This window comes from Kogia breviceps, chromosome 2 (genome assembly GCF_026419965.1).
Source record: "Kogia breviceps isolate mKogBre1 chromosome 2, mKogBre1 haplotype 1, whole genome shotgun sequence".
Lineage (NCBI taxonomy): Eukaryota > Metazoa > Chordata > Mammalia > Artiodactyla > Physeteridae > Kogia > Kogia breviceps.
In genome coordinates, this window is record NC_081311.1 from 7,190,563 (window position 1) to 7,212,580 (window position 22,018).

The 22,018-nt window shown below is 40.2% G+C and overlaps 1 protein-coding gene across 7 annotated transcripts in view; it reads right to left on the reverse strand.

Moving 5' to 3' along the window:
- Positions 1-22,018, reverse strand: part of ZRANB1 (zinc finger RANBP2-type containing 1) — a 70,425-nt gene that overhangs the window by 5,025 nt on the left and 43,382 nt on the right. For all 7 annotated transcript variants that reach the window (XM_059053975.2, XM_059053974.2, XM_067024387.1 and 4 more), the window contains 5 exons: positions 19,747-19,934; positions 13,523-13,676; positions 11,277-11,348; positions 8,806-9,004; positions 842-962 (listed from right to left, as the gene is read on the reverse strand). In XM_059053975.2, the coding sequence (XP_058909958.1) occupies positions 842-962; positions 8,806-9,004; positions 11,277-11,348; positions 13,523-13,676; positions 19,747-19,934 (734 nt within the window). The remainder of the gene's footprint in view (positions 1-841; positions 963-8,805; positions 9,005-11,276; positions 11,349-13,522; positions 13,677-19,746; positions 19,935-22,018) is intronic.

Consider the following 22,018-nt stretch of genomic DNA (forward strand, 5'->3'; position numbering starts at 1 on the left):
ATAAAATAAAGCTGGCATGAGCGTGAGGGACAGCCGCACACAACACATCTATACAAGTTCATTCCCAAGTTAGTAAGCCACTCCCGTCCACGGCACCTGCTCCTTGGCCTGCATCACGTGGACAGAGGCCCCCCGCCTGGGGAGCCGTACGAAGATCACTACTTGATCCTCAGGGGCCTCCCAGCTCAGCATCAGCAGCCACTACCAGCACCGTGATCTTGGGGAAGTGCCCCCTCGGACACAGAATGGGAGCTAACCCGTAGGGAGGGAAAACAGGCATAAGGCCACCATATTTTTTTAAATTTTCATTGGAGTCGAGTTGATTTACAACGTTGTCTTAGTTTCTGCTGTACAGCAACGTGAATTGTTATACATATACACATATCTACTCTTTTTTAGATTATTTTCCCATCTAGGTCGTCACTCAGTAATGAGCTAGAGTTCCCTGTGCTGCACAGTGGGTCCTTATTAGCTATTTTACATATCGTAGTGTGTGTATGTCAATCCCCAAAAGTCACCTTTCTGAGAGGACAATATAACTGAAGCGTAATCTGAGGAAATATTTAAGAGGTTAGAATCACCAAGTACAACTTTCATTCGGACAGTTTTTTAATCACTTAATATAAGAAACATGTTGCCCTCCCTGTTCTGCAGCGAGGACTTGCCTATGGTCCCAGAGCTGATAAACAGCAGCCACTAGAACCCAAGTCACCTGCTGCCAAGTCAAGCGCTCCTCCCTTCATGCCACACTGCCTCCAACGTGGTCTTCATGTAAACCAAGGCATTTAGACCAGCTGCCCCACGCTTCTCATAAGAGCAGCACGCCCTGAAGCATTCTTACCTGACTAGCAAGAGAGAGGATAAATGCCCAGTCTTCTTGCCACTGTTCTTCTCTCAAGGAAAAATGTAAACCAAAGCTCTGAGAATACCAGGACTCCCAATCTTTCCAACGTGTATAAAACCTAAAAGCAACAGAGTAAAAAAGAAGCCTTTCTATAAACAGTTCATTCAATGTTCCAATCATTTATTTAATGTAGTCTTTAAGCAATTCAAATGCAGAGATTAATAATTAATTTTACCTGGCTTGCAGTATATTTTTCCAATTAAAAATGCCTCCTTTCTGCTAGCAGACATCTTTGAACATATCCTCAGACATAATTTGATTCACCACCCACCAAATTTTCATCAAAACTACAAACACTAGTGATGAGAACAGTTGATTTCAACTGTCTACTATTGGTTTACAAATTAAAAATAAAAACACTCAAAATCATCTGAGAGATTGGATAAAAATCAAAGACACTACCTTTCTCCATTAATGAATAGTATCCACTACTTGGTCACAGACTAGAAATAGCCCATGTGTTTACAAGAATATCAAAATCACTTCCTTGAGATTTCATTCATTAAATAAAATTATTTGATTATCACATGACAATCCAAAAAAAATCACTGTAACTACAAGAACAATCCCTTCTTCATGCTTAATACCTCTTTAAATACTTCGGCCTAATAAATTACGAAGATTAAAAATCAAACTAGGCCACTGGTAGACTGAATTACTAAAAGCAAAACATTCTTTTTCTTTAGATCAAGTATACAATTAAATAAAGCCAGATATAATTATCCTCAAAACTGTGATCCACTGTCTTACAAAACAAACCAGCAAAGACCTCTGAAGACAGACATTTAATCTGTTTGTAACATTACATTCCTCTCTCATGTAGCGAACTATCAGAAATCCCCAATACTTTTATGTATTTGAATTCTAGGTAAAAGAACCAAAAGATCAGAAGACATTCTTTTCCTGTTGTTGAAAAGTTAAGGTATTAAATGTCTTAGTGTCACACGTTTCTTTCGAGTAACTTAATGCAGGGCTCCGTAAAAAGTAAATTAATATATTTTAGATTTTAAAAAGAATGTTACGGAGGCTTAACTCTTGTTTGATTAGAAAAAAAACTTTTCTATGCCAGATAACCATAGGTTTTTTTCTTTTTAAATCAGGAATGTAAGTTTCAATGCCAAATGTTTAAAAATAAAATATGGATATTCCTCTTTTAAAATACCTAAGATACAGAGAAATAGATTTCAATGCACCAATGACAAAATACATTGTTTTAATAAGTTCGAGGAGAAATATCATGAAACACAGAAATTTGCTGCAGTTAAGAAATTTCTTGGTTGCTGCCTAGGATCATTTTATGAATGAGATACCTAAATTTGCCAGAAATCAAGTGATGACTTCACTCAAAACTCAAGAAGACTGCAGAATAAGGGTGTTCAAAAAATATATTTTAAAAATAAGCATGTTCAAATCATCACACCCACCCACCACACAAAGACCTAAGCACTCAAGCTACCTGGCTCACTGAGAACAGACTAGCAAAACAAATCCAGGAATACAAGACCAAGCAGGACAGCAAGTTTGGCTTTAACATTCAGAAGTCAATTCCGGGCTTCCCTGGTGGCGCAGTGGTTAAGAATCCGCCTGGCAATGCAGGGGACACGGGTTTGAGCCCTGGTCCAGGAAGATCCCACATGCCGCAGAGCAACTAAGCCCGTGCTCCACAACTACTGAGCCTGCGCTCTAGAGTCCACGTGCCACAACTAATGAAGCTCATAGCCCCTGCTTGCCACAACTAGAGAAAGCCCACAAGCAGCAACGAAGACCCAATGCAGCCAAAAATAAATAAGTAAAAATAAATAAATTTATTTTTTTAAAAAGTCAATTCCACATTCATGGATGAATTCCACATTCAGTGCAATCTCTATCAAAATCTCAGAGAACTTTTCTGCAGAAGCTAGAACCTAAAATTTATCTAGAAATCCAAAGAATTCAGAATAGCAAAAAGAATCTTGAAAAAGAAGTACAAAGTTGGAAGACTTATACTCCTGATTTCAAAACCTACCACAAAGCTACAATCATCAAGAAAATCTAATATTGGCATAAGGACAGACATACATATCAAGAGGAAAAAATTGAGAGTCCAGAAATAAACTTTTACTTTTATGGTCAAATACGTTTTGACAGAAGTACCAAGGCATTTGAATGGGGAAAAACAAAAAACAAAACAGTACTGGGACAACTGGATATCCATGCAAAACAGATGATTTTAGATCTTTACCTCACACCTTCAATAAAAATTAGCTCAAAATGGGTCACAGACTTTATTTTTTTTTTATTTTTTTTTTGTGGTACGCGGGCCTCTCACTGTTGTGGCCTCTCCCATTGTGGACGGAGCGCAGGCTCCAGACGCACAGGCTCAGCGGCCATGGCTCACGGGCCCAGCCGCTCTGCGGCATGTGGGATCTTCCCGGACCGGGGCACGAACCCGTGTCCCCTGCATCGGCAGGCGGACTCCCAACCACTGCGCCACCAGGGAAGCCCGGTCACAGACTTTAAATGTAAAAGCTAAAACTATGAAATTCCTAGATGAAAACACAGGAATAAAACTTTAAAAATTAAAATTTAAAAACTGTAAACAACTATAATAAATACGCTAAGGGATCTAATGGAAAAAGAGAGCATGCAAGAACAGATGGGCAATGTAAGAAGAGAGATGGAAATCCTAAGAAAGAGCCAAAATAAAATGCTAGAGATCAAAAACACCAACAGAAATGAAGAACATTTTTGATAGGCTTATAGTGGACTGGATACAGCTAAGCAAAGAACCTCATGAAGATACATCAATACAAACCTGCAAATCTAAAAAGCAAATATAACACATATAGAAAAAAAAAGTGAATTTCAAATAACCACGGGACAACTACAAAAGGTATAACATACAAATGACAATAATAAAGGGAGAAAAAAGAAAGTAACAGAATATCTAAAACAATAATGACTGAGAATCTCACCAAATTAATTTCAGACACCATACCACAGATCCAGGAAGCTCAGAGAACACCAAGAAGGAAAAATGCCAGAAAAACTACACCTAGGCATATCATATTCAAACTACAGAAAATTAAAGAAAGAAGTCCTGAAAGAAGACAGAGTATAAAAAACACCTAGCTGGGACTTCCCTGGTGGTGCAGTGGTTAAGAATCCTCCTGGCAATGCAGGGAACACAGGTTCGAGCCCTGATCTGGGAAGATCCCACATGCCACAGAACAACTAAGCCCATGAGCCACAACCACTGAGCCCATGTGCTACAACTACTGAAGCCCGTGTGCCTAGAGTTCATGCTCCACAACAAGAAAAACCACTGCAATGAGAAACCTGCACAATGCAATGAAGCGTAGCTCCCGCTCGCCACAACGAGAGAAAGCCCATGCACAGCAACCAAGACCCAATGCAGCCAAAAGTAAATAAATAAATTTATTTTTAAAACCCCAAAACACCAAAAACACCTGCCTATGCAGAAACAAAAGAATTCTATCTGACTTCTCAGAAACCATGCAAGCAAGAAGAGAATGAAGTGAAATATTTTAAAAGTTGAGACAAACAAAACACCAACCTAGAATTGTATATCCTGTGAAATTATCCTTCAAAAGTAAAAGAGAAAGTCTTTCTCAGACAAACAAAAATGGAGGGAATTTGTTGCCAGAGACCCAGTTCACAAGAAATGTTAGAAGAAGTTCTTTAGAAAGAAGGAAAATAACATAGATCAAAAAATTTGATCTACATAAAGAAAGCAAGAGCATTAAGAAATAAATTGAAGATAAAATTAAAACTTTTTATTTTTTATTCTTAATTGATCTAACAGATAATAGTTTGTTCAAAATAATATATTTGATTATGCATGCTTATGTATATATATATATTATGTGTGTGCGCACGCAAGTGTGTGTGCAGGTATGCACTTATGTATGCTTATGTATAAGTGAAATGAATGACAATAAAGATACAAGGGACAGAAAGGAGGAATTAGGATTATTTTGTTATTATGAGGTAATGACACAACCCATGAAGCGGTACAGTGTTACTTGAAAGCGGACTTGGATTAACCGTAAAAATATACTGCACACTCTAGGGCAACCACTAATAAAAGTTAAAAAAAGAAGTATAACTGATATGCTAAGAAAGTAGAGAAAACAGAATCATAAAATGCTCAACTAAAAACACAAAAGACAAAAAGAGTGAAAGACAAAAACAGGAACAAAGAACAGGGCAACAAATAGAAAACAGTTACAAACATGGGAGTTATGAATCCAACTATATCAATAATCACTCTGAGTGTCAATGATCTAAATGTAATAATGCTGACAACATCAAATGCTGGCAAGGATATGGAGCAACAAGAATTCTCATTCATTGCTGGTGGGAATGCGTAACAGTACTGCCACCTTGGAAGATCGATTGGCAGTTTCTCACAAAACTAAACACATACTCTCGTCAGATAATCCAGCTATTATGAACTTTGGTGTTTACCCAAAGGAATCGAAAATCTATGAACACACAAAACCCTGCATACGGAAGTTTACAGCAGCTTTATTCGTAACTGCCAAAACATGCAAGCAAAGTGTCCTTCAGAATGGATAAAATGGGTACATCCAGACAATGAAGTACTTTTCAACATTACAAAGAAATGAGCTACCTAAGCCATGAAAAAACAGAGGAACCCTAAATGCACATTACGAAGTGAAAGCAGCTGATCTGAAATGGCTACATATTATATGACTCCAACCACATGACAGTGTGGAAAAGGCAAAAACAAGAGACACAGTAAAAAGACCAGTGGCTGCCAGAGTTAGGGAGGAGGAAAGGATGCACTGGCAGAGCACAGAGGATTCTGGAGCATTGAAAATACTCTTTCTGACACTATAATTGTAATTCTCTGTTCAATACTATCAATATAATGGTGGACACGTCATTACACATTTGTCCAAAATCGCAGAAATGTATACTAAGATGAACCCTAATGTGAACTACGGACTTTCGGTGATAAGGATATTGTCAGTGTCGGTTCATCACTTGTCACAAACGCACCACTTTGTGGGGGATGTTGGTAATGGGTGGTTATGTGTGGGGGGACATGGCAAACAAGGGTGCCTTCCTTTCCATTGTGCTATGAACTAAAACTGTTCTCTAAAAATGTATATAGAGAGGCATAATAATAAGTTATCCAAAGATGATATTTCTAAATGAACTGATTTTTCCCCCTATTTATATTAATTACTCCCATTTGGCTCTCTATTTGGATTGACATGTCAATCAAAGGCAAGTACAATATTCCATCTTGAGCACTTGAGCCGGTTCAAATCATAGGCAACCAAGAGAACAGCACAGCTACCACCACAAAAAAAAATGTCCTATCTTGAAGTAATAGGAGGAAGGGCTTAAATAAAATTACTTTCTCAGTTCTCATTTAGATATTTTATGACTTAAAAAAAGTCTCATCCCACCTGATTTGGATTATGAGCAAAGGAAACCCTAGCAAAACACTGATTTAAAAGGAGACTGCACAAGTGATATACTGGCTGCTCCTCTCCTGACCTAGGACAGGGCCCTCGCATTCTACCTTCTAATAGTCATATAAGAGCCCAGTCAACAAACTTGTCACAACTCAAAATAGTCAACAATTTAATTGTTATTCAGTAAGGCTAATATATTTGACCCACATCATCGATGCCTTGAATCTATGGCAACAATGCTTCCTCTCTCCCCATTTGATAACCTTCATCCCCTCTCCACCCCAAGATAGTAAAAAGGATGTCTATGTGATCACTACAATCCTTGCAGCTTCCTATGCCTTAACTGTGAAACATCAGGTGAAGACCCTGTATGGCAGGGATTGGAGGAGGTGGCACCAAGGCGCTCTTTTAGAAAGCCTGTTCATACGCCAGCGAAGCATCCTTTTAGAACCAAGGCCTCCATTACCAAATGATCTGCTACAACAGCACGTACCAGTGGCTGCACTCATACAACCTAGGTCCTTCTCACTCTTAATAGCTATCTAGCCCATTTTCTACCTCAGATTATGGCAATCTTTTTCTTTTTCTCCCTACTTTCACATTAGACTTGAGACTTCAAATGACTCAAAACTAGAATTTCAGTCCTAATACAAATATAAGCGACAACTCCAATCCAGAAGATCACCCACTGCCACAGCTTTGAGAAACAAGGTAGCATAAAGTTCCCAAACTATTATTATTAATAGCCACCAAAGTCTTTTTTTTTTTTAAAGCCCTTGCAGCTAGGAAAAGTAGATATCACCTGCTGAAATTTACAGTACACTTTCAACCTTACAACAGGGTCAGAATATTACTGCCAAAGGAAAGGCTAGAGCTGCCTTTTAAAAAGGACTTGCAGGGCTTCCCTGGTGGCGCAGTGGTTGAGAATCCGCCTGCCGATGCAGGGGACGCGGGTTCGTGCCCCGGTCCGGGAAGATCCCACGTGCCGCGGAGCGGCTGGGCCCGTGAGCCGTGGCCGCTGAGCCTGCGCGTCCGGAGCCTGTGCTCCGCAACGGGAGAGGCCACAGCAGTGAGAGGCCCACGTACCACAAAAAAAATAATAATAATAAAATAAAAAAATAAATAAAAAGGACTTGCAAAGTGGTAGATGTACCAAGGTCCAGATCTAGTTTCCAGGCTGAGCAGCTAGTCCTCACCCACACCCAGAGGACAGATCTATCATTCCAAGGGCAGAGTCACATTAACTAACCCTACAAGGCAGACCTGTAAAACCACAATATCCAAAGCGACTCTCACCCTCTCAGTGTGGGCAGGCCACACAAATAGCCAAATCATCATCAGGATGTTGTTTGGTGAGCACCGTGACCCAATCTGAGAGGTCAGACAGACTGAGCATTTAATGACATCAGGCTTACCTGGCCTGATGAATCCGCACCACAAAAGGAATGGTATTGCCCACACTACCAGGTCAATCCAGAACAATCACCCTCCACTAAAAGGCACAAAGTCCTCTCCCCTGGACAAGGGCTGAATGTCTAAACCATCAGTTCTGAATGACACATTCTTTCTTTAGCTATCCAATCAGGTTACCATCTGAATTTACAGTCCAAGACTAGTCATATACTTGATTGACTACCAAATGTTTGTAAAAAAAAAAAAAAAGGATATTTTTGAGACAAGCTGAAAGTGTGATTTGGACTGTATGCTAGATAACTGAGTCAATGTTGATTTTCTTAAATGTGGTAATGAGGATGTGGTTGGGTAGGAGAATATCCTTGTTCTTAAAAGATGCATGCTGAAATACTGAAGGGAAAAGCATCAGGATGCCTGAAACTAACTGGCAAAGGGGAATGTTTAGGTACACAGAGATAGAGCACTTGTGGCAAAATGTTAACAATTAACGACTGGTCAATCCAATGAAGGAGATGTTGGGGTACCTTGCACTGATTTTTTTTTTTTAACTTTTCTGTGGATTTGAAAATTTGCAAAATAAAACATAGTCTTAACACTACCTGTCTCAGAAAGAAAAACTCGTAATACACAATCAATATAATCTCTTAAAGTTGAACAGAAATACGAAATCAAAGCTACTTTAAAATATGAGCACCAGAGCTGACCAACAGACACGAAATACAGTGTACATATATGTAGTTTAAAATTTTCCACTAGCCACACTAAAAACAAACAGGTGAAACCAAAAAAATAAAATATGAGCAAAGACCTTTCTATATTTAAGACCACTACTACAACTTCAAATGTTTGTATTTTAAAGCTTAGCAAAAAGATATAAAAACCACTGAGATGTTCAAAGTGTCTCAGTGTCGAAACCAAAGTTTTTTCCCCCTAGCTTCCACAGAAAATGTAACAGACAAAAAGTATCCCACCACTGTAAGGAAATAATTCAGCCAGTGCACTCCTGGATTTAAAAAGGGAAGGATGTCAGCTCACCAATGTGAACAGTCATGTAGGCTGTCATGCAGGGCTTTCCGAAGCACCGAGTCCTTGTCATAAATGCCCCAGGTAGCTTGTAGTACTGAATCAAGTAAGCAGTCTCCTGCAGTCCGGTTCCAAAGTGCATACAGTCGACTGTCCAAACGTGTAGCCAGTTCCAAGGACCAGTTTATAATTGGAGATTCTTCTTCTAACTCTATATGAAGAATTTAAATAACACGTTCATATAAAACATTAATAAAGGAAATTGAAGATAATTCAAAGAAATGGGAAGATATCCCATGCTCTTAGATTGGAAGAATTAATATTGTTAAAATGGCCACACTACCCAAAGCAATCTACAGATTTAACACGATCCCTATCAAATTACCCATGACATTTTTCACAGAACTAAAACAAATAATCCTAAAATTTACATGGAACCATAAAAGACCCAGGATTGCCAAAGCAATCCTGAGGAAAAAGAATGAAGCAGGAGGTCTAACCTTCCCAAACTTCAGACAATTACTACAGTAATCAAAACAGCACGGTATTGGCACAAAATGGAACCGAATAGAAAGTCCAGAAATAAACCCGCACACCTATGGTCAATTAATCTTCAACAAAGGAGGCAAGAATATACAACGGGAAAAAGACAGTCTCTTCAGCAAGTAGTGGTGGGAAAGTTGGACAGATGCATGTAAATCAATGAAGTCAGAACACACCCTCCTCACACCACACAGAAAAATAAACTCAAAATGACTTAAAAGACTCAAATACAAGACATCACACCATAAAACTTCTAGAAAAGGACACAGGCAAAACATTCCCTGATATAAATCATACCATTTTTTTCCTTAGGTCAGTCTCCCAAAGCAATAGAAATAAAAATAAACAAATGGGACCTAATCAAACTTACAAGCTTTTACACAGCAAAGGAAACCATAAACAAAACAAAACAAAAAAAACTATGGAATAGGAGAAAATATTTGCAAACGATCTGACTGACAAGGGCTTAACTTCCAAAATGTACAAACAGCTCATACAACTCAACAACAGAAAAACGAACAACCCAATTGAAAAATGGGTAGAAGACCTAAACAGACATTTCACCAAAGACATACACATGGCCAACAGGCACATGAAAAGACGCTCAACATCACTAATCATTAGAGAAATGCAAGTCAAAACTACAATGAGGTACCACCTGACACTGGTCAGAGTGGCCATTATTAAAAAGTCTACAATTAACAAATGCTGGAGAGGGTGTGGAGAAAAGGGAACCCTCCTACACTGTTGGTGGAAATGTAAGCTGGTACAGCCATTATGGAAAACAGTATGGAGATTCCTCAAAAAACTAAAAACCGAGTTATCATATGATCCAGCAATCCCACTCCTGGGCACATATCTGGACAAAACTATAATTCAAAAAGATAAATGCTCCCCTATGTTCAAAGCAGCACTACTCACAACAGCCAAGACATGGAAACAACCTAAACGTCCATCAACAACAGATGAATGGATAAAAAGATGTGGTACAATGGAATACTACTCAGCCATAAAAAAGAATGAAATAATGCCATTTGCAGCTACATGGATGGGCCTAGAGATTATCATACTAAGTGAAGTAAGTCAGAAAGAAAGACAAATACCATATGACATCACTTATATGTGGAATCTAAAATACGACACAAATGAACTTATCTACGAAATAGAAACAGACTCACAGACATAGAGAACAGACTTGTGGTTGCTAACGGGGAAGGGGGGTGGGAGTTTGGGGTAAGCAGATGCAAACTAGTATATACAACAGGATGGATAGACAACAAGGTCCTACTGTATAGCACAGGGAACTATGTTCAATATCCTGTGATAAACCATAATGGAAAAGAACATAAAAATGTATGTATGTATGTATAACTGAAACACTTTGTTGTACAGCAGAAATTAACACAATATTGTAAATCAACTATACTTCAATATAAATAAGTAAATAAATAAAATGTTCATTTTCATGTTTCTGCAATTAAGAAATATTCAGTGGAATAAAGAACCTATTCTCTAGAAGTTAATAGATTTATATGTAATTTACTAATAAACACCTAAATAATTCTGATCAATTGAAATATAAACCTTTTGAGTAGTTGAAACACCTTAAGCCTCTGGAATAATTTACTCCATTTTTAAAGTCTTCATGATTTATTTTCTAAAAATTTTTAATATGAAAATATACTCATTCTAGAATAGGAAACAGAAAACCAAGGTTTAAAAATGTTTATACCTTTATCACTCTACCACAGTTAAGAGCTATGAATGACCACTTTGAACAGCACAATACAACACTGTTCTTAAGGACTTTACATTTTCAATTTAAAGTAGAAATAAAATATGTTGACCATACACCAAACTATTCCAAACCTTACAAAGCAAAGCAAAAAGTTTATTGAAATCAATAAAAGATAAATTATACTCATTAATTCCATGCTTACCTTTTTGAACATCTCTATCAAGCACCTCATCAAATAATTTTTCTTGGACTGTTGGAGGCAAGTCTTCAATATCTACAAAGAAAAACCAGATTTTAAAAACCTTTATATGTCTCATAACTTAAAAAATTTGATGCCAGCATCTAACAGTAACTTCCTCTAAAATAACTCCCTTTCCATCGAAGGCTGTCGAATAGCTTCTTTTAAAAAACGTGCATGTATCGTGTGTGTGTGTGTGTGTGTGTGTGTGTGTGTGTGTGTGTGTGTATGAGGTGTAAAGTATTTCGTTTCTGTACTTCATTATCAAAACTGTGATCTATCTACAAACAATAAAATCATTTGGACCAGTAATTATATACAGCTATTATCAAAACAACAAAAGATAACAAATGTTGATGAGAATGTGGAGAAAAGGGAACCCTTGTGCACCAGTGGTGGGAATGTAACTTGGTGCAGTCACTATGGAAAACAGTATGAAGTATCCTCAAAAACTTAAAATAAAACTATCATATGATCCAGCAATCTCACTTTTGGGTACACAGCCAAAGGATATGACAACAGGGTATCGAAAAGGCATTTGTACCCCCATGTTGGTTGCAGCATTACTTGCAATAGCCAATATATGAAAACAACCTAAGTGTCTATCAATGGGTGAATAAATAAAGTAGAATGTGATATATCTATATAATGCAGTATTATTAAGCCATGAGAAAGAAGAAAATCATGCCATTTGCAACATATGGAAGGACCTTGGAGACATTATGCTAAGTGAAATAAACTCAACAGAGGAACACCAATATTTGTATGGTATTACTTACATATGGAATCTTAAAAAAAAAAAAAAAGTCAAACTCACAGAAACAGAGTAGAAAAGCAGCTGCCAGGGGCAAGGCAGGAAGGGATAGGGAGAAATTGCTAAAAGAGTACAAACTATAAGCCATAAAATGAAGACAGCTAGGATTAAATGCAAAACGTAGTAACAATAGTCAGTAATGCTGTACTGTACACTTGAAATTCACTAAGAGAACAAAACTTAATGTTCTCACCCAAAATATAAATAAATAGATAAATAAATGTGAGGTGATGAATGTGTTAATTAACTAGATGGGGGGAATCTAGTTAATTAACAGTTAACTTTCACAATGTATGTATAAATCAAATCACCACAAAGTACACTTTAAATATTTTTCAATTTTCTATGTCAACGATAACTTAGTAAAGTTGAAATAAAAGAAAAGAGCTATCTAATATTCAAATTGAAATAACAACAACACAAACAAATTTTTGTCTGTTCTCTTCCCCCCACACTCTCAACCTCTGCTCAGGACTATTATTTTCAGACTTTAGAATCTCATACAAGTTACTGAGCCATTCATTTGGGCACGCAGATTTCTGTTTTCCTCACCTTCTCAAATTCTCTATGCTCTGTTCAGTTTACTAACTGAGTAGTCTAGAGTAAGAAGCATTACCCTTACAAAAATGTTTTAAACTTAGAACTATTTTCAACTTAAAATCTAATCATCACTTGAAGTACTGTTTAAATATACAGAGTGCATTTCAAATGAAATTTGTCTGATTTTTAAAAGCTTGTTATTTTCTACCATTTTGTAAATACCTCTGTTCATATCTCAATATAAAAAAGGCTCAGAACACTCACAACCAAAATGTAAGTTTTATTTAGAACCTGTTGGTGTTTAGTGCATTTATTCAATGCCAACTGACAAAAAACAGCCTGGAAGACATTTCCACTTGTCATGGAACGGAAAAATAAAAAGTTGCTTCACAAATATAGTAGAAATTAACGTAGTAAGTGAAGAAAGTAATGACACTTTCAAAAGAATGCCAGTATCTTTGACTCAAATAACTTGACTCTACCCATCAAAAACCCATGTTCTGATCTTATCTCCTAATTCAGGTAACCAATAGTTATCTAGGAAAAGAAAAAGAAAAAAAGCAGACTGATAATATTAAACAAAGAGAAAAATAAATGGATAAAACAGACTTTTTAAAATATCTGAGGCCCACAAAGAAGTCACTTATTATCAGCTGCTGTCTTCCTGTCGGCTCTAAGGCATTACTTTATAAATGGCCCCTGTACTGGTTACTTCAAGGAAAACACGGTAATCAAGTAATTTAAGATCCACATATAGTAAGTAGCTAAGTTATCTGTTTTCTAACAGAACATCTCATGCAGACATTAAAGAATTATAATACAGTGGAGATTTGTTCTCCCGCAGACGTGGAGTTACCTGCCGGCAGCGTAAACGTCACGAGGTCAGTCAGGAAAGAGCAAGCAAACTCGCCCTTTCTCTGGTGAAGCGACGCAGCTATCTCGCGCCGGATCTGCTCTGTCAGTTCAGGACACACCATTGCTGGAATACACTTTGCGGCTTGTTGAGACACCTTAAATACAGAGAAAACTTTCCTCTACATCTCATGTATCATCAGTGGAAGCAGAAAACAATAGTGTGTAAAAGAAATTACCAAAAGTTCCCAGTAACTCAAGGTGTTTTTGCTTTTGTTTTAAATATATGAGGTACTGGGTGTTATTTCCTCAATAGTATAAGCATATATCAGTTCAACTTGCCTGGAAAACAGTGATAAAAATGCTTTACCCTCTCAACTCAGTAGTTCTACTTTCTAGTGGACAAGGAAATACACAAAGATGCATATAAAAATTTATGTAAAATGGAGTTGTTCACAAACGTTCACCACAGGAGGGGGAGGGAGGACAGAAAACAAAGTCAGAATAACCATCATGCCCCTAATAAAAACATTCTTAAAAAACGGAATTCTAGCTCAGGGAGAAAGAGGAAAGTACAAACACTCTTCTCCTGCTCTGTTAAGAATATTTCAAGTACCTTGACTTAGAATAAAGAAAACCATGATTTTTTTAAAATAAATTTATTTATTTTTAGTTATTTTTGGCTGTGCTGGCTCTTCATTGATATGCGCGGGCTTTCTCTAGTTGCGGCGAGCGGGGGCTGCTCTTCATTGCAGCGCGCGGGCTTCTCATTGCGGTGGCTTCTCTTGTTGCGGAGCACGGGCTCTCGGCACACGGGCTTCAGTAGTTGTGGCTCGCGGGATCTAGAGCACAGGCTCAGTTGTGGCGCACGGGCTTAGCTGCTCCATGGCATGTGGGATCTCCCTGGACCAGGGATCAAATCCGTGTCCCCTGCACTGACAGCCGGATTCCCAACCTTTAAAGGGTTAGTTCCCAATGACTTCAAATCCCTCCCCACTTGTTACAATTCTGATTTTTTTTTTTTTCTGTTTTTTTGGCCGCACCACACAGCATGCGGGATCTTAGTTCCCCGACCAGGGATCAAACCCGCACCCCTGCTGAGGAAGCACGGCATCTTAACCACTGGACCGCCAGGGAAGTCCCTGTAATTCTTAATTTTTTAAAAAACCATCTGGCTTCTCCGAGTGTAGAACAGACTACAAATCTCTGCAGTAGTACAATTCGACGGGAATGAAATCTGAGCACTGGTGTAGTGACTGAGCACTATCACAGAGAACCTCTAAACAAGGAGGTGGCTGGAACTTCCCTGTCCTTTTTAAATGATGAATAACAACAAATGATGAAAAGACATCATCTTACATTTGACTTGTACTCCTTTTGTGGAGCTCAAGAAATCTATATACAGAGAATTCTGAAATCCAAAGTGAGTGAGTATCTGCTAAGGAGGAAATGAGTCTGGTGTGACCCTGAGCGAGCCAGTTAGCTCTGTTCTCTGCTGTCACTACAGATGCAGCCACTAACCTGGATGACCTTCCAGAATGCAGACTTCCAGTCACCGGTGGGGCTTGGAGCAGCAGATCTTCCAACAAGCCACACAAAGAATAACTTTTACTGATAATGTCATCTACATAACACACGTGGACAGCTTAACTGTAATTACTATTAAGGTAAGTAAACAGTATTTGAAAAACCCTGCATACCCAACACAACCATTAGACATCCTATTCTGAAAACTACACAAAAATTCAATTCTCCTAAACTTTACTAGCCAGGATTACCAGTTAACAATGAAATTGTCACATCTTATCTCCATGAGCCCAATCTAAGCAACACTAAAACTGTGGAAAAACAAATATTAAATATTTTCAGAATATAACGGACTATTTCTCAAGTCAAAGCATTAAAATGGATCTCAAAAGTAAATTCAAAAATAGCTTATCCCGGGCTTCCCTGGTGGCGCAGTGGTTGAGAGTCCGCCTGCCGATGCAGGGGACGCGGGTTCGCGCCCCGGTCCGGGAGGATCCCACGTGCCGCGGAGCGGCTGGGCCCGTGAGCCGTGGCCGCTGGGCCTGCGCGTCCGGAGCCTGTGCTCCGCAACGGGAGAGGTCACAGCAGTGAGGGGCCCGCGTACCGCCAAAAAAATAAAGAAAAAAAAGAAAAAAAAAAATAGCTTATCCCAATGTGCTAACCCTTGGCCCCTTCCAAAATCCTGGGAAGATTTTTTCAAAAACAACTTGGACTGAACCTGAATATTGGAAACACCCCAAGAGAAACCTTACAGCTGGTGAATGGCCTCTAAGCTTCCTTCTCCCGCCACCATCCTTAAGCATATGTCCCTGAGGTCTGCCTCTCATCTTCTAGCCCAGGGGTCCCCAACCCCCAGGCTGTGGACCGGTACCGGTCTGCGGCCTGTCAGGAACCGGGCCGCACAGCAGGAGGTGGGCAGCGAGCGAGCAGAGCTTCATGTGCCGCTCCCCAGCGCTCTCATTACTGCCTGAACCATCCATCCCCCCACTCCCACCTCCCCTTCCCCCGTCCGTGGAAAAACTGTCTTCAATGAAACCAGTCCCTGGTGCCAAAAAGGTTGGGGACCGCTGTTCTAGCCTCTTCAACCTCATGAGTCTCAACCATCTCCTTAGGCTACTGGCTAACTTAGGGTCCGTGAACTTGGGAAGGGACCATGAATTAGAATAGGAATTTCAATTAAATTTAAATCCTTCATTTTCACTAACCTCTTGCCTACATTTGAAATGCATTTTCTTATACATCACATATATTTAATATTCTGATAACTATTTCAATATAACTGATTTCCTTTGTAATCCTATTTTTTATTTTATACATTTAAAAACAGTACTTTGAAAAGTCCATAGGCTCCACCAGACTACAAACAGCATCCATTATCTAAAATCCAATTAAACCCCCTGGCCCAGACACATATTCCCAAAATACAATGTTCTCCTGTTCCCATCCCAAAAGTACTTGGCTCTGTGCCCTGTCTGCAGACACATCCCTTAGTCCAGACTCATACTCTCCCCCTTCCAGTCTCCCTACTGGCCCCTTCAGTTCTGTCCTGTAGCCTGCCTACTCCATTGAGACTAAATTCCATCATTGATTTTGTTCTTTCCCTAGAACAAGCCTCCTTTCCACCTCCCCCATCTTGTACCAGGGTGGTCTATGTGTACCACAGAATATAGCAAAAATTATAGTATATCACTTCCCACATTAGGTTATTAGAAAAGACACTACAGTTTCCACTTGAAGCATTCTCATGCTCTCTCCCTCTTGGATCACTTGCTCTAGGTGAAACCAGCTACCACATCACAAGCAGCCCTACTGAGGGGCCCACGTAACAAGGATTTGAAGCCTCCTGCCAACAACCAGGTGAGTGTACTTGGAACCAGATCCTCTAGTCCCCGTCAAGCCTTCTGACAACTGCAGCTCTGGCAGTTTGTAACCTCATGAGACCGTGAGCCAAAATCAGCTAAGCTGCTCCTGGACTCCTTACTCTCAGAAACTGTGATAACAAGTGTTTGTTGTCCTAAGCCGCTAAGTTTTGAGGGGATTTGTTACACAGCAGTAAATAATAAATACACTGGGGTTCGACTGTCTTCCTGCTGTTAGTCCCCAGAATGCTCTTAGAAGGCCAGTGACTTACACCAGTCCCTCCAGAACCTTCTCATAGTCCTCTACCAGCCTGAGAAAAACCTATGTATCCCCTAAAGACTTGAGCCTTGGTTCACAGCTGCCTTCTTTCTCCTATCTCCAGCTACCACCCGCAACTATAACTCCACATGCCAGCCCTTCCAGTACACAACTGGGCATCACAACACAAATGTAGCCAGACTTCAGATACTAGAGGAACTACTTCTTACTGTTCATCCCATGTTCCAGAATTCTGGTCTCTCTAATCGCACGGCTGCCTTTCAAACAGTCCCCTTCTCCCGTATCCTCAGTAAGCCCGCCCTTTCTTTTCAGCATGACTGTCTCTCAAGCCCCCCTTTCCTCTATCAGGTGCCCCTGGTTACACCGGACTCTTACCAAACTAAACACATGGCTAGCCATCTCAATCATGCTTTCATCTAACGTTCATATTTATTAATCCCCTCACCCCATGCTTTGTACATAAATGTTCCCAGATATTGGTGAGCTTAAATGTGCAAGTAAGCATACACAGGAGTATACTGAGCAAATTGGATTTGAATCCACAACTGATCTAACTCTCTGCACTTTTACCCTATTTCTCTTATCATTAAAAAAAAAATTACCTGGGGACTTCCCTGGTGGTCCAATGGGTAAGACTCCGCACTCCCAAGGCAGGGGGCCCAGGTTTGATCCCTGGTCAGGGAACTATATCGCACATGCATGCTGCAACTAAGAGTCTGCATGCCACAACTAAGAAGTCCACATGCTGCAACTAAAATCCCGCATGCCGCAACTAAGATGTGGAGCTGCATAAATAAATGAATAAATATTTTTTTAAAAATTACCTGGATAATATAGTCACATCCTAATTCATTTGCAACCTCTGTCATTTGTAACATGTACCTAGTTATCTAATCCAGAAACCCCAGAGTCAACTCTGACCCCTAAGTCACCATTACTCCCCATGGCCAATCTATCCACTTAGTTTCTGCCTACATCACCAGCCTCTCTCTCAAACCAGCCTACTTCTTTCCTTTGCTGTTGCCACTACTGTCCCAGCAGAGTTCCTGCCAGCATCACTGAGTGTCCTGCTAACCAGGCTTGCCCCTCTATAAAGTGAGCAGCCAAAACACACTCTGATCTTGTCACTCCCCTGCCCCTCTTCCTAACCCTTTTTAAAGCCTTATTCTGCCCTCAGAATAATTTTCAAATTCTTTGGCCTAGAAGATCCTTCACACTGCATCCCCTACTCGCCCCCCTCACTTCCCCTTCGCCATCACAACCCTGCTGAGCTACCTACAAGTTCCAAATCTGCCACAAATACCACTGCCCTTGCCTCTGAGTAAAATGTTTCCTCAACTCCCTTCTCTCCACCTACTGTTTGAGGCTAATTCCTCATACTCCTTCCTTCATTTTACTCTCAGCTAAAATGCTACCTGCTACAGGTAAGAACGTAAGATACCTCAAAACACTTTCTCAAGCACCTGGCATTTATATCTCTGAAACTGCACTCTGGGGATTTCCCTGGTGGCGCAGTGGTTAAGAATCTGCGGGCCAATCCAGGGGACACGGGTTCGAGCCCTGGTCCGGGAAGATCCTACATGCCACAGAGCAACTAAGCCCATGTGCCACAACTACTGAGCCTGTGTGCCACAACTACTGAAGCCCGTGTGCCTAGAGTCCATGCTCTGCGACAAGAGAATCCACCGCAACGAGAAGCCCGCGTATCACAATGAAGAGTAGTCCCCGCTCACCACAACTAGAGACAGCCTGCTCGCAGCAACAAAGACCTGAGGGAGGGAGGGGGAGGCGGAGGGGGAGGGGGAGGGGGGAGGGGGAGGGGGGGAGGGGGAGGGGGGAGGGGGAGAGGGGGGAGGGGGAGAGGGGGAGGGGGAGAGGGGGAGGGGGGAGGGGAGAGGGGGAGAGGGGGAGGGGAGAGGGGGAGAGGGGGAGAGGGGGAGGGGAGAGGGAGAGAGGGGGAGGGGAGAGGGGGAGGGGAGAGGGGGAGAGGGGGAGGGGGGAGGGGGAGAGGGGGAGAGGGGGGAGGGGGAGAGGGGGGAGGGGGAGGGGGAGGGGGGAGGGGGCGGGGGGAGGGGGAGGGGGAGGGGGAGGGGGGAGGGGGAGAGGGAGAGGGAGAGGGAGAGGGAAAGAGAGAAAGAAAAGAAGAAAGAAAAATTTTTTTGGAAAAAAAAAAAAAACTGCACTCTCTACAGAATAACTGTACCTGGAGATTCACTGAAGGAAGAGCCGATATCTTCACAATTATACCCCTTTTATGCACAGTGCCTGGCACATAGTAGGTACTCAATAAATGTTAGCTGAATGAATGACAGATACATCCCAGTTTTTTAAAAATCAAACATATGACTCAAATATTGTAGCAAAATGTCCTGTTTTAAAAACACATATCCTTAAAAATTATTTACTTCTGTTGAAGTCCAAGTTTAATGTCATTTTTAAAAGAGGATAGAAGACTGAATCTAAAACATTTAAGAACTGAGAAACATTATAACATCAAAAATGACAACTAAAGAACACATTTCCGTCATATAAAAGAATGTTTAATCAAAATGTCACACTCACCTCTGTAAGCAATATTGCTAGCATATCCTGCCTCTGAAAACGTATAGCCAGATGTACCAGAGTATAGCCAACATCGAAAGCAGAAGGACGGTTCAGCAAGCGCACTTCATCTGCAGTGAGCTGACGGGCGATGTCCCCTCCTGATGATTTGTATGCTTCTATAGCAGCTAAATCACCTTCTACAACCCCTAAAACAAGCATCAAGACAGAAAAAAGTTCAATTTTATTTTTCTTCAAAAAGCATAAACCTGTAGCATTCACTCTAAACTCTGATTCTCTGTGCTTCCTGGATCCCGGGGCATCATTTAAATGTCCTATGGAATATAAGGAAAATTATAGTGTATTCCTTTCTCTTTCATTTCCTTCCAGAACTAGAACTGCCTAGTTATGCACTTACCATTAGTGCTGGTTCCATGCTCTGGTAATGTTTAGAGAAATTATTAGAATATATTAATTGGATCAAAGATCAATAACCTAGTGTGAGTAACTAGACTTCACAAAAGACACTAATTCCTGTTCTGGTCCTGGCTCTGCAGAAACGAAGGAGACAGGGATGTGCTGCTTCTCGTTTTTTTTTTTTTTTGGCGCACTGGGCAGCTTTGCGGGATCTTAGTTCCCCAACCAGGGATCAAGCCTAGGCCCACAGCAGTGAAAGCACCAAGTCCTAACCACTGGACTGCCAGGGAATTCCCTATGCTGCATTTTTAAAGCTGGATCAAAACAAATGCTGAGCCTTCCACATTACTGTTTTGTTAGCTTGGAGACCATTTAGAGCAGTCAAAACCATTTTTAATGTAAGTAAAAGTCAGCAATATTTTGATTTCAGAATTTCTCTTAGCCAAGTCTTCCTTATACCCATTAAGAACTATTAATACAGTAAAACTTGAGCTAGATGATTTTGAACAGAAACAGGCTAAAATAAAACACTATAAACCAGTTGGGGAGTAGAGATACAAAACAAGTATCAATTTTTCCAAATCTATAAAGAACTTTCCATTCCCACTGAATCATGTCATTATTCTTAACACAAATTAATGTTAGGTAATGACAAAAATCCTATTTACTAAGCAGTACAGTACATTTATGGATAATAAATAGCCTTGGCAAAAAATGAAGGTGTAGGTTAGCTTCAAATTTACTACAAATAGTATTAAACACACACACACACACACAAAGACCGTAGGACTAAATAACTTTGTTTCCTAAATTACATCAAGAAAAATGTGTTACATAAAATGCAACTACTAGCTAGAAATATTCTTAGGGTACTTAAAAAAAAGCATTTTAGGGCTTCCCTGGTGGCGCAGTGGTTGAGAATCCGCCTGCCGATGCAGGGGACACGGGTTCGTGCCCCAGTCCGGGAAGATCCCACATGCCGCGGAGCGGCTGGGCCCGTGAGCCATGGCCGCTGAGCCTGCGCGTCCGGAGCCGGTGCTCCGCAACGGGAGAGGCCACAACGGTGAGAGGCCCGCGTATCACACAAAAAAAAGCATTTTAAACTGCTATCTTGAGTTAGGAATTAGATAAATAAGACCTATTCCTTAGAGTATTACAGATTGTTATAATGCAACAAGTTCCCCTGTTATTAAAAATAACAAAGTTTTAAAATGATAATTTCCACATTCACCGAATGCCCATGACACATAAAGCGATATGCTGGGCACTGTGAGAAACAGAAAGACAGTAAAAACCTGACTCCTATACTCAAAACAGTCCTTCATGACATTGGTGAGCCATAAAAGCCAGCTTCCAAGTTTTCCAACTCTGGGATCAAAGATCCCTTCTGCAAAACTAGATCCTCTCGCCAGAAATATGACACCCTCCTCCTGAAACATATATTTTTCAGGTTAACAATCCATGATTTCAAATGAGAATACCTTACAGAAATTTTTATTTTCACAGCAACGTAGGTTAATACATTCCTCAATATAAACACCTAAGGACAGCTGTGGCCCTCACTGCAATACATAAAGGACTTCAACACACCCTTACAAGGCTTAGTGCCCTGGAGAAATCATCAAGGCTAAAATGTAATATAGTTGGCATGAGATAAGGGGAGGTGAACCTTCTCAAAAGGGCAAACCTGAAGAACAGACACACAAATCTAAAATCTGCTTAACTTGTTTTAATGAACAGATGAGAATAATCTAGTAGAGCTCATAACTTTTTGAATAATTTAATGCCGTATATTTTTTTCAAACTGAACATGCCCTACTCCGTTTCCTTTTGTGTGTATATATTTCCTTATGAAGGCAACTACTGCTCACTTCAG